The 13,319-nt window shown below is 37.0% G+C and overlaps 1 protein-coding gene across 5 annotated transcripts in view; it reads right to left on the bottom strand.

The window, feature by feature from the left end:
* Positions 1 to 203: 203 nt before the first annotated feature.
* The window catches only part of syt12 (synaptotagmin XII), a 262,179-nt gene continuing 249,063 nt past the window's right edge, over positions 204 to 13,319 (bottom strand). For all 5 annotated transcript variants that reach the window (XM_063062172.1, XM_063062176.1, XM_063062171.1 and 2 more), the window contains exons 8-9: positions 12,731 to 12,864; positions 204 to 6,637 (exon numbers count right to left, since the gene is read on the bottom strand). In XM_063062172.1, coding sequence (XP_062918242.1) covers positions 6,464 to 6,637; positions 12,731 to 12,864 — 308 coding nt within the window. In that variant the 3' untranslated portion in view covers positions 204 to 6,463. The remainder of the gene's footprint in view (positions 6,638 to 12,730; positions 12,865 to 13,319) is intronic.

The following is a 13,319-nucleotide window of genomic DNA, read 5'->3' on the forward strand; positions in this document are numbered from 1 at the left end:
TAAAATTGTATATAATTGTATGTGTATTTTTGATGTGTTTTTCTGTTGCATTTACTTAAAGTATCTAATGTATTTGTGCATACGGGGATATTTGCACAGTCTCTGGATACCCGAGGAAATTGGTAAAACTCTTGTCAGCTAAATAGCGAGTTGTGCTGTATTGTTCAGCAATTTGTCTTGCTGTAGCCACCACATTACTAAAGCTCTATTTTGCTCAATTTATTGCAGTATTCATTACTGTAGTCATTGCAGTACTCATTACAGTATTCATTACACTGTTATTACTGAAAATACTCTATCTTAATGTACAAGGCCAAAAAAAGCACTGAGTATTCTTACACTAATACATGGAGTATTAAGAGTGATGGCACTGGTCATTGAGAGAAAAAGTGTTTTGCACCATAAAGGCAACATTTTCAAAATTATACTCACCAGGGATCTGCATGAGAGACAGCAGCAAGCCATGGAATACCAGAAGGTTGGCTTGCTCTGCACCATCATTCACTCAATGCTATTAGCTGTGGCAGTCCGCTATTCACACAGAACTAAATCCCAGACTTACTTCAACCATGAGGACCAAAAACAGGAACAAATCTTTCTGGGCTCTCACACACCCTCTCATACCCTGTGCCAATGAGATCTTGTGCAGGCTTCTGGACTCTATTGATTATAATGCAGATTCTAACTCTACAGATGTGGAAGAGGAGGAGGGGAACTTATTTTTAACAGTGCCTTTTCCCTTTAAAATTTCCTTTAAAATTTTGTTTTAGTTTTAATCATTTTTAAGTGACTAACTTTCAGGTATATTTAGAAAGTTGAAGTTTTATAAACTAGCAAAGTCCGGCTCCTGCTTTACATTCTGTTAAAGCCTGCCAAGGCCCAACAGGTTAGGCCTGTGAAAACAGTATGGTGGTAGTCATGGTGTAGTCCTTTGGCACTAATTGCCATTAATACCACTTCTCCTAACTCAACACTGTGAATTCCCAGTGAAACGGATCCTCTCCATCTTACCCTGGAGAATGTGGGAAATACAAGAGGTATTTCTGAGTGGTCTAGGAAGATTCAGTCTATAGAAATGACAACAGGCCAATTGGTTCAACTAGACAAGACTGACATTTTATTTTCTATGTGAACACACTTTTTCCATATCCCCATATTGGTATTCATCATGAATATTGACAATACATTTCACCACTACTACTGGATCTGATAGTTAAACATAGCTGACTCTTTGAAACCTTCACTCTTAGCATAGAAAACAGCCAACGCTGCTCATCCCTAGTTGCCCCAGAGAAGTTGGTTCTGCTGGGAGCAGCCATGGAAATTAGGTCTCTTGTGTTGTAATAAATCAACAAACATAAGATGAAAATGCTTCCAGGTGATGTGGCTTAGCAATTTCCAGGATTTAAACCCAGCAGGAACAAAAATACATGGTGATATGTTGTAGCTGTATGTCAGAACGCTCTTACCTGTTATGAGATTGGATAACAAGGGAGGAAAATAATGTTTCATGACAAATGATAATTATTCAATAAATAATGTGAGAACTGCAGAATGTGAAATATTATCCTAATGGAATCACTCACTGAGACTTTGAAAACATCATTCAAAAGGAGATAGAGGACATAAAGGTAGAACATAAGATTGCCTCATTGTGAATAGATGAGGCCATTATATGTTTGGCCAAAATGCATCTCTTATCTACCAATTATATACCGTATTAATTATAATTTACACAATTTGTTCAATGATTTATTCACGCATACTATTCAAGTGTGTTAGTTTGTATTTCAAATGTAATTATGGTAAAATCAGTACCAAAAGGGGTAAAGATTACCTAATCACCTGCTATTACTGCAAAGGAAAATTAATGGAAACCCACATAAAATTGTACAGTAGCTCTTTACATAGTTCCTCTGGGTTTTCAAACAACTTTCCACTGAAATTAGAGAAAGAAAAACCTCTTTGAAATTCCAAACATAAATGTTCACTTAAAGAACTGGTTTGGGCTTGGGAAGAAAGCAACAGAGTATAAAACCTCCAACAGATGCAATTATAACCCTGGTGGGATACACAGTGAGAAATAAGGATGAAGATGAGCAAGTGTGTAGAAAGAACAAATAAAGCACAAGACAGCACTGACCACTGACACAACATCAGCAGAGATTAATCAAAAATGGCTGATGAGAATGAACAGGTCTTGGATGTTGCCAGTACCTCCTGAAGTAGCAAGTGAACTTAAATGACATCAGTTTTGATGCAGATTGATAGAATATATAGACCCTGATGCACTTACACCATGCAAAATAATGGAAACAACAAAGCTTGCTATGCACAAAATGAACCTTAAAAGCTCAAAAAAGTTGCACATGAAATTTACCAGTGTAAATACAATTTTAAAAAATCTATCTAACCACCATTTACTTCATAGTACATTATTATTTACTCTTTTGGAATGAATTAACTTGTCAGTATTGTTGATAATTATGAAATGGCAAATTAGTACAGGAAAAAAATCAATAAGATTGAAAGAGTACAGAATTTACAAGGATGTTGCTGGGATCCGAGGACCTGAGGTATAGGAGGAGGTTGAATAGCTTAGCACTTTATCCCTGGAGTACAGGAGAATGAGGGGAGACTAGAGAGAGGTTTATAAAAATATGAAAGGTATAGATAGAGTAGTTGCAAGCAGTGTTTTCCCCCCACTGAGATTAGGTGAGATTAGAACTAGAAATTGTGGGTTGAGGGTGAAAGTTGAAATGTTTAAGGGGAACCTGAGGGGGAACTTCTTAACTCAGAGGGCGGTGTGAGGGTGGAACGAGCTGCCAGCTGAGGTAATGGATGTAGGTTTGATCTTAACTTTTAAGAGAAATTTAGAAAGGTACTTGAATGGGAGGGCTATTGAGGAATAAAGCTGAATGGAAGCTGGTCGATGAGACTAGGCAGAATAACAGTTCGGCTTGTACTAGGTGGGAAGAAGAGCCTGTTTCTGTGCTGTAGTGTGCTATAATTTGATGATGTAATGATATTTCCTTTGTTCTATTTTATAGAATTGTACTTACCTTATACAATGTGTTCTCTGTTCTAAACATAACCCTATAGCCCTTCTTGACTTTAGAGTGTTCATGCAGGTTCTATTTTTGAATAGGAGTAGCTAAAAGTTGTATAAAACTTGTTGAACATACCTGATCAACCCTATTTAACTCATTTATTGATTCACATCCTTTGAAACCCTTATATAATCAACATCTTGCAAATAGAGTGGTGAAAATTTTGATTTAATTAGCAGTCACTGATGTTGGAGAGAATTGAAGAGTTCCACTGCCCTTTTTACAAGAAAACATTGGTAAATATACCGTACCTTTTTATTGCAAGATTATTAAAAAAAAACACAGAATATACTTTTTGTAGTTTAGCTTTTGCAATATAGTGCAAAAGTGTTTACGGTTATTATTGTTTAACTGTTTAGTTGAATGGAAGCAGAAAAAATAATCTTTATCAGTTTTGATTATTATTGCCTATTGAAAATGAAATTGCATTTGTATAGATCTTTCAACAAAGAAAGATTGACCCAAAGCCATTCACAGCCAATAATGCAATGTAGGGAAATAAATCAGCTTATAATAATATAGTGCACACGGCAATAAGGTTATCATTAAATGTACAGAAGAATAAATATTCTTCAAAGAGGGCTATCACTTGATCTGTTACAAGGAGGGGACGCGGTTTAATATCTGAAAGTTAGACGCCTGGCAAAGCAGTCGCTCTTCAGTCCTACATTGGCAATTTAGCCTGTTACCTTTGAGTGAGTGGAACGTGAATCTATGACTTCAGTGATGCTGAGAAAAATGATCACAGCTGAGCCAATGTAGAACTTGGATCATTTATATTTATATTTAGTGGGAACAGAGGATTTCTTTCATCATATGACATGAGAAAAATAGCTCTGGATTGGAGCTATAATCCAAACCAACGTACAAATTAGATTTGTTCTTTCAGTTAAATCCAAAAAACCTCGAGCCATTATTTTAGGAAACTTAGTTACCCAATGTGTTCTCAGTGAGTTACTAGCACTAATGATTAAACAGAGTTCTCAAAATCTACACGTAGGTAAATACAGTGGACAAACACTGAAGCACTGGAATGCAAAAACATTACCATGTTGATCTGGCCATCATGTTTGAATACATTCTTTCAATATCGAATACTTAGAGTCAGAGTCATGCAGCATGGAGAAGCTCCTTTGCTTCACAAAATCCATGCTGACCAATAAACCCCAACAGCAGCTTGGAGAGTCGCTTCTCTAACTCTGATATTGCTCACTCAGAAGTTTATATAAAATTAATTAAACCTGTAATGGTGACCTTTGGTTTGGACTTTAGTTAGAAATACTTGTTGTTTAATGTCAAAGAGTAGGCTGTTCTAACCGTTCAGGCTGGAGTGAAGTGCGAAACAAATATACCATTGATCTATCAATCAGTGGAGTCTACTCAGTTATAATGTACAAGACATTGGCAATTGGACATATAAATAATTATAGAATGGTTTCTCAAAGGTTATCATCAGGAATCCTGCAGAATAGTACTGCAACAATTTCAATATCTGAACAAGCTGATCTAACATATGCATGACATTTTTAATACTCTGATTTAATTATTGCTTATTCGTTATCACAACAGTTCACTCTCTGAGGTTCTCAGGGTAAAAATATATCTTAATCGTCCAGAATAATGGGGAGGGTGCACAGCCTAACAAGGTGAGAACCAGAGTTTATGTCAATCCTGTTTTTGTTTTATTTATTTATTGAGATATAGCTCGGAATAGGCCCTTCCTACTCTTTATACCATGCTGCACAGCATCGCCTGGTTAACCCTAGCCTATCACGGGAAAATTCACAATGACCAAATAACCAAACAACCAGTATGTCTTTGGATTGTGGGAGGAAACTGGAGCACCCAAAGAAAACCCATGTGGCCACAGAGAGAGAGTACAAACTCCTTACAGACAGTATGGTATTTCCACACTTATAATATGGTATTTGCTAATTGATTCTCTGATGGAAAAACCTCTTGATATAATGAAGTTAATTATATTTTAAAAATGTTTTATGTTCTTGCCTACATTGTAATAGAAATACAGACTATCAATAAAGCAATTTCTTTCCCTATCAAAAATGTCCTCAAGTAGAATCTAATGAGATGAAGTGGCCATTCCCCTTATGTAAGGTCCAAAGCAAGGGCCCAAAGCACCAAAGGTGCATGGAGGAATAATTTAGATACTTTTAAGGAAAGAAGAGTTTAAGTCAGTACTGCTCCCTCCTTCATTTCTACATTGGAAGCTTCTGCAATATGTATTAGAAAGGCTGTGCCAACTGAAATTCTAACAGGAAGCTTCTGAACTATGCTTCTGTTAAATATTTTAATAAAGTTGGGGGAAAATATTATTTTCTAATGAGGTGTAAGCCTCAAATACAATTCTTTATTTTGGAGCTAGTGTTTCTTCTTAACTAAGTTGGATCGTGTGGTAATTGTCAGAATGATATAAATGACTATTGGATACAAACATTTTTTGTCTTAGTTTTGCTGTAAAATAACCAAAAGTTGGAGAAGTCCAATAAAATATATCTGCAACTCTTCATATCTCACACTCATCAGGAAAGATTGGGAAATACATATAATTTTTTGATTAATCAATACCATCTACTGCTCAATACAATATTCAAATATATATCTTTGCATGGACAACTTGTGAACATGTTTGTTGCAAACTAACTCATTATCACATAGAACCACAATTAATCCCACCAATCTACTGCTCTACGTACAATATAAACAGTTCTCTTCAGTAACTGGAGAAAAACCTTAACAAAATGCTAGAATATGCACATTGTTTCTTGGGCAACATGTATAACTTGTTATCCTTTATGTTCAGTGTTATACATTCAAGATGCTGCTGACTTGTGTGGACTACTAAGCAATACATAGTGGTCATATTTGGCACTCTTTCCCTCCATAATAGGATAAATATTTTGTAAAAGGAAGCATTTTTGGAAGGATTTAATCTCAAGTTGATGTTTAAGATTTTTTGTGGGTTTGGAGCTGTTACAGAATACTCTACTATGCCTTCTGACAAGTGGTAGCATTAGATAGATTGCATCTTTAATACCTATGACCATACTTTATATATGTATGCACCATTTATATGAAATATTCAGTGGGTTGGCTGCTTCTCAGCAGCTCCAGTAGCAAGCAGATATATTCATTTATTAGGCCAAGTTCACTTTGATCTGCAATTTGTTCTTCTGTTGTCCTGCTACCAATTTCCCACTATTAGGCTGATAGGGTGTAGTGAAAAATCGTGTCTCAGAGTTGCATTTCCCAAAGCACCAGCATTAAAGTTTAAGAATGTGAACATCATGCAAAATACTTATACAAGTGCTAAGGACGCATCAAAGTTTCTCGCATTAGTTCTTTCGGAGAGCGTGCCACATGGAGACAGGTTTCCTTAACGTTGCAAGCATCTGATTCCAATGAGTAGCCCCCATCCCACTGCTCTCGGGTCCAATGATTACATGGCCTATATTCTCAGTTCTCCCTTCTTCACAGCATTCAGCCACTGTTATTCGTAGGGATAATTCCTGTGTCAGAAGAAAAGCATTTGGTAGCTCATTTAAACTCTACTGAGAAAACATAACAGTATATGCTTACAAATCAGGAGATAAATGTGAACAAAAGAAACTTTGAAGGTAGGAGTAGTGAGTTGGCTATGGTAGACTGGGAGAATACGTTAAAGATACGGAAATAAGTAACCAATAGCCAACAATGGAGGAAATCATATATAGTTTATAGCAAATTTCGCATGTTTAAGACACAAAAAAATCCAATAAAAATGGCCTAGTTAATGTCAAGAAAAATAGTTAAAGAGATATTAGATCAAAAAAGAAAATTTATAATATTACAAGAAAGAGCATTCAGTACAAGGATTTCGGCAAAAGCTGACCAATACATTCATAAAAAAAGGAAAAATAGAATGTGACATTAATCTAATGGGAAACATGACTACTGACTGTAAAAGCTACAGATACAAGAACCTGAAGACCAACAATCAAGGAGTCAGGAACAGCTTCTTCCTCTCTGTGTCAGATTTCTGAATGGTTCATGAACTTATGAACACTAACTCATTATTCTCTTTTACTACACTATTTATTTTCTAATTTATAGTATATATCTTTGCATTATACTGTTACTGCAAAACAACAAATTTCACATCATATAATCAGTGATAATAAACCTAATTCTGAACCTGAATTCCTGGATTCATTACGATGTTTTCCCTAGAAGATCATCTACCCTCCAGGTTTTGTGTTCTGATTTTACAAATCTATTTTTTTTCTGTAATAAATAGAGTGCACCCCTCTGTGCTAAAGCTTTCCTGGAGGACATCATTTTAGTAAACTGAGGCGTAGTTTTGAGTAAAAAGAAAAGCAGTGATTTTGGTAAATCTGAACATTCAGAAGGCCTTTTATAAAATGGCACCCAGGAGGTTAACAAACAAAATTTGATTACATCAGACCAAGTGTAATACACTGGTAGGAATAGGATTATTTACTAGACAGAGAAAAGAATGGATGGATACTTTAGCTGTGTGAAGCAGATGTCATGGTACTGGGGGATGTTTGATGGGACAAAGTGTAGCATATCCAAGTTTGCTGATGATACTGAGCTGGCTGAAAAAATGGGCTGTAGAAAGGAAGCAAAAAGGCTTCAGGAAGATACAGAGAAATGAACTGAAGTGACAAGGACATAAGAACTTAAGAAGTGTAAGGAGAAGTTGGTTATCAGTCCCTATGCCTGCTCAGCCTTTCAATAAGACCTTTAATCCCAGTGGTATTTTCCTGCACTAAATCATTCTGCTTTGATTCCCTTAATACATAAAATTCTATTAAGCAATGAAAAATGGGGTATCATGTAGGAAAATGTTAGGTCATAAAATATACATTGGTGCTAGAAAACTTGTGAACGCTGTAGAATTCTTTTCTATTTCTGCATAGATATGACCTAAAATATGATCATTTGTTCACATAAGTCCTAAAACCAGATAGAAAACCCAATTAAATAAATAACAGAAAAAATTATACTTGTTCATTTATATATTGAGAAAAATGATCCAATATTACATGTATTTGTTGGTAAAAGAATGTGAACCTCTGGGGTAATGCCTTCTACAAATGCTACTTGGAGTCAGGTGTTCCAGTCAATGAGATGAGATTGGGGTGTGGGTTGTAGGGGTGCTGTGCCCCCCAAAAAAAAGAGACACAAAGTCAGGTTACTGACAGAACCTGCTCTTCTCAAGAAAGATCTGTTTATGTGCACCATGCCTTGATCAAAACAACTTTCAGAGGACCGTAGAAGAAGAATTGTGGAGATGCATGAAGCTGGAAAAGGTGACAAAAGCATTTCTGAAGACCTGAGTGTTCATCAGTCAACAGTCAGAGAAATTGGCTACAAATGGAGAGAATTCAGTACTGTTGCTGCTCTCCCTAGGAGTGGGCATCCTGCAAAGATCACACCAAGATCACAATGTGCAATGTTGAGGAGGTGAAAAAGAACCCAAGGGTAACAGCAAAAGACTTGCAGAAATCTCTAGAACTTGCTAAAGTCTCCAGGCATGTGTCCACTATAAGAAAAATCCCTGAACAAGAATGGTGTTCATGGAAGGACACCATGGAGGAAACCACTTCTCTCTAAAAAAAACATTGCTGCACATCTCAAGTTTGCAAAAGACCACCTGGATGTTCCACAATGTTTCTGGGACAATGTTCTGTAGACAGATGAGAACTTTTTGGCAGAAATGCACACTGCTATGTTTGGAGGTAAAAGGGCACTGCACACCAACACCAAAACTTCATCCAGACGGTGCAGCATGGTGGAAGGAGCATCATGGATTGGGGCTACTTTGCTGTCTCAGGATCTGGACAGCTTTCAATCATTAAGGGAACAATGAATTCAACATTGTTCCAAGACATTTTACAGGAGTATGTTAAGGTAGCAGTCTGTCACCTGAAGCTTAATGGAAGTTGGATAATACAACAAGACAATGATCTGAAAGACAAGAGTAAATCAACAACAGAATGGTTTAAAAAGAAGAAAATTAATGTTTTGGAATAGCTGAGTTAAAGTCCTGACCTTAATCCTATAGAAATGTGGTGGAATGACTTGAAGTAAGCAGTTTATGCAAGGAAGCCCACCAACACCTGAGAGTTGAAGCAGTTTTGTAATGAGGAATGGCCTAAAATTCCTCCAAGCCAAAGTGCAGGACTGATCAACAGTTACAAGAAACGTTTGTTTGAAGTTATTGTTGCACCAGGGGTCACATCAATTACTGAAAGCAAAGGTTCACATACTTTTTCCAGCAAATATATGCAATAAGAATCATTTTTCTCAATAAATAAATGAACAAGTATAATGCTCTTTTGTGTTATTTATTTAATTGGTTTCTCTTTATCTTATGTTACGTACCCTGTAACTAGGTTCCCAAACCAGCAGAAATGGACCACCTAGTTAACAGAAACTAATAAAATTTTATTAAAGAAATAAGTAACACAGTACTCTAATCGTAAGGATATAAATGCAACAGGTTAGCAATGATAAAACACACATGTACACAGAACTAGGGTAATAGGAATCAATCAAGCTCTATCGCAGTCTAGGGGTAAAATGATCAGTCTCAAGTGACGCAGAGTTCAGTTTAGCTTAGTACAGTTAGCAGTAATCGCTGTTGTGCCGTTGGAGAGAGAGAGAATGCAAATTTTGATTCAAACAGACCTTTGATGTTCTTCGCAGTTAGCTTTCGGGCAAACCCTTTTATGTCTTCTGTGGTCACCGACTGTGACCCCTCCGTTCCGGATACGACCGTTCTTCCGCGGTGAACCCGGCACCCAGGCAAGGGCGGACACAAACACCAGGTTCCCGCCGATCGTCCCTTTTCACCCTGTTAGTCTATGGTCGGTTCCCTCAAACCAGACCTCCAACTCGCACCAACTTGTGGGGGCACACCGCTCTTCCAGGGTCTCGTTATCTCGTGATCTCATGGTGTATGTTGTGCCTTAGCGAACCTGTTCTTTTTATCCCCCTGCTGGGGTATCGCCTGTCCATCAAACTTCAAACAGTTCAGGTTCAAAGCAACCGGTCTGTCAATATTCTGAAATGTGTTTCTTTCTCGTTAATCTCTCTCTTCTCTCTTATTAGCATTTTGAATGTTTCTCCACTGTCTCACTTATCTCTGTCTCATTAGCATCAATCTTCTGATAACTTGGTTTTTCGTCACACTACTTTTAGGACATGTGAAGTTCCGATCACATTTTAGATTATATCTATGCAGAAATAGAGAAAATTCTACAGATTTCATAAACTTTCTAGCACCACTGTAGAAGAAAAACTTGACATAGTGGGAGATTGAAATGTGTACATGTTTATTGAAAATGTGTATTCTTACATTCTGAAACTTAATATGTAGGTAAGTATACTAAACAAAGAGGAGGACAAATGATATGTTGCTCTTTCATGGAAGAAGATTTTAATACAAAGTTAAAATCAGGTAACTATAATGATACAGGGCATAAGAGAAATTGTATCCGGAATATCATGTGCAACTATGGTTTCCTTAACTCAGGAAGATACACTACCAATGAAACGAATGCAATGAAGGATCAATAGATTGATCCTGATTTATTGTGCAATAAGAGGATAAGAAGGTGGGGCCTTTACTTTTTTGAATTTAAAAGAATGAGAGGTGATCTCACTGGAAGATCTAAAGTCTTGGAGGAGTTTGACAGGGTTAATATAGGGATAGTATTTTACCTGGCTTGGACAAAAAGGTAGAGTCTGTGAATAATGGCTTTGCCATTCAAAATAGAGAGAAGAAATTTCTTTAGCCAATGGCCCGTGAAGAATCTTTAGAGGAGGAGTATTGACCCAAAATGTCAACTGTCCATCTTCCTCCATAGATGTGACCTGACCCCCTGAGTTCCAACAGCATTTTGTTTTGTGATTGCCCACAGACATCAAATATAAGCTGAGGAACTCAGGTAGATAAATAAGTTCAGAATGATTACTTTCGACATCAGTGTTTATTATGAAACAAAACGTGTATATTGACACAACTGCAAAACATAACAATACTTGTAATGAAGTTGTAAAATAAGAAGCAAATAGCACTTATATTACAAAAATGTTAGGTAATTATAATCTCCAGGGAGATTGACTAATAACAATACCCCTGTAATGTTCAATTGTGTTATCCTGAACAGTTCCCTCACCATCAACATTCTGACGGTCACAATTGGCAAGAGTTCAAATGGATAATGCATATAAAAACTCAGGCTACAGAAGCAAGTCATATGTCTGATTTTCCACAGTGAGTCACCCATCTTTAACACTTCACTACCTACAAGGCGTCAGTCAGAAGATTCATGGAATAACTTCCACTTGCCCGTTTGATCACAACACCAACAATACTCAAGCTCAACATTATTGCAGTGCCTCTACTTCCTCAGGAGTCTGCGGAGAAATGGCATGTCATCAAAAATCTCGACAAACTTCTATAGATGTGTTTTGTAAAGTGTGCTGGCTGGCTGCATTATGGCCTGTAATAGGAACACCAATGCCTTTGAGGGGAAAATCCCAGAAAAGGTAGTGGATTTGGCCCAGAAAGCCCCTCCCAACCATTACACACATTTACATTCAATGTTGCCGCAGAAAAGCAGCATCCATCATCAGAAATCCTCACCAGCCAAGCCGTGCTCTTTTCTCACTGCTACCATCAGGCAGAAGGTACAAGTACCTCAGGACTGACACCTCCAGGTTCGAGAACAGTTACTACCCCTCAACCATCAGGCTTTTGAACAAAAGGGGATAACTACACTCATTCTATTTCTGGTGTTTCTACAACCGATGGTCTCACTTTAAGGACTCTTTGTCTTGTTATTTCATGCTGTCATTTGTATTTACATTTGCACAGTGTGTTGTTCATTGATCCTGTTTACCATTACTGTTCTATAGATTTGCTAAGTATGCCCACAGGAAAAAGAATCTCAGGTTGTATGTGGTGACATGTATGTACTCTGATAATAAATTTTACTTTGAACTTTGATCTTTGAACTTTTTTACTGAAAGTTCATTCTGCAGATTGACCATTTATCAAATACACTGGAACCTCATCATTTCAGACCTAGAACTTCTACTATTCATAAAGAAAGGACAGCAGACATATGGAAACCTGACTTGGAAATATATGAACTGCCCTTCATCACCACCAGGTCTAACCCTTGAAATCCTACCTAGCCTCTTCATTAGAAGAATTGCAACGATTCTAAATAAGGTTTCACCTTCACTCTCTTAAGAGCGATCAGTAATGGCCAGCTATCTACTACCCTTAACAGCAATGGCCAGTTCACGTAAAATAGCTAACTAGAAAGAAAGAGCAGAGTGAGATTGAAGTGTCTGCACTGATTTAGCTTTGTGCTAAGTGACACTTAATACAAACAATGGAGCTCTCTGAAGATCAGTGGGAATAATCTTTTCTCTGGATGACACATTGGCTCCCATCCACTGTTGGACAGAAAGAAAACCCATCTGTCAGATAATGCACAGCCAATCCAATTTAACCATTGGATTCCACACTGGCACTAAATAATATTTTCATTAAGATGAGTACTGTATTAGTTTCTTACCTGCAGAACAATTGCAGGAACTGAGAATATCATGGCTTCATTGAAAACTGGATTGGGATCATCTCTCTTGATCGCTGTTCTTTTCTTACTTATTTTCCTTGTATCTTGAAGGAGATAAACTTTCACAAACGGATCTGTTTAGGTTAATGGGTAAGAAACATCAGAGAACGAGACCAATTACCTGGAATTAAAATCCATTCATCAAATAGTCTGAGCACTGCACTGCAGAGACTACAGGTCAGTTACAGGCCACTGTCAAAGAGGAGAAAGAATACTGAATTTGCCACCAATCCTCCAAAGGATGATAGAAAATATGCCAAAATGAATAAATTGTGGCTTTTCATTCTGAAGTTGAGAAAGATAATTTAATATCCTGGTAATGTTCAGTTCTGACATTGAAGCTATTTTGTAATGCTCAGTTCTTTTTTCCAGAATGCTTTGCTCTAAACACTAAAAAAAATGCATTTGGTTACAAAATCATAATTAGTTCAAATCAGTAGCTTACAGTCAATACATTTAATTATGAGCTGGGAAAAATGTTAAAGATTTAAATCCAATTTACACATTGAAAGCTGCTAAAATTAAGCAA

The sequence above is a fragment of the Mobula hypostoma genome, chromosome 11, assembly GCF_963921235.1.
Source record: "Mobula hypostoma chromosome 11, sMobHyp1.1, whole genome shotgun sequence".
NCBI classification, from domain to species: domain Eukaryota; kingdom Metazoa; phylum Chordata; class Chondrichthyes; order Myliobatiformes; family Myliobatidae; genus Mobula; species Mobula hypostoma.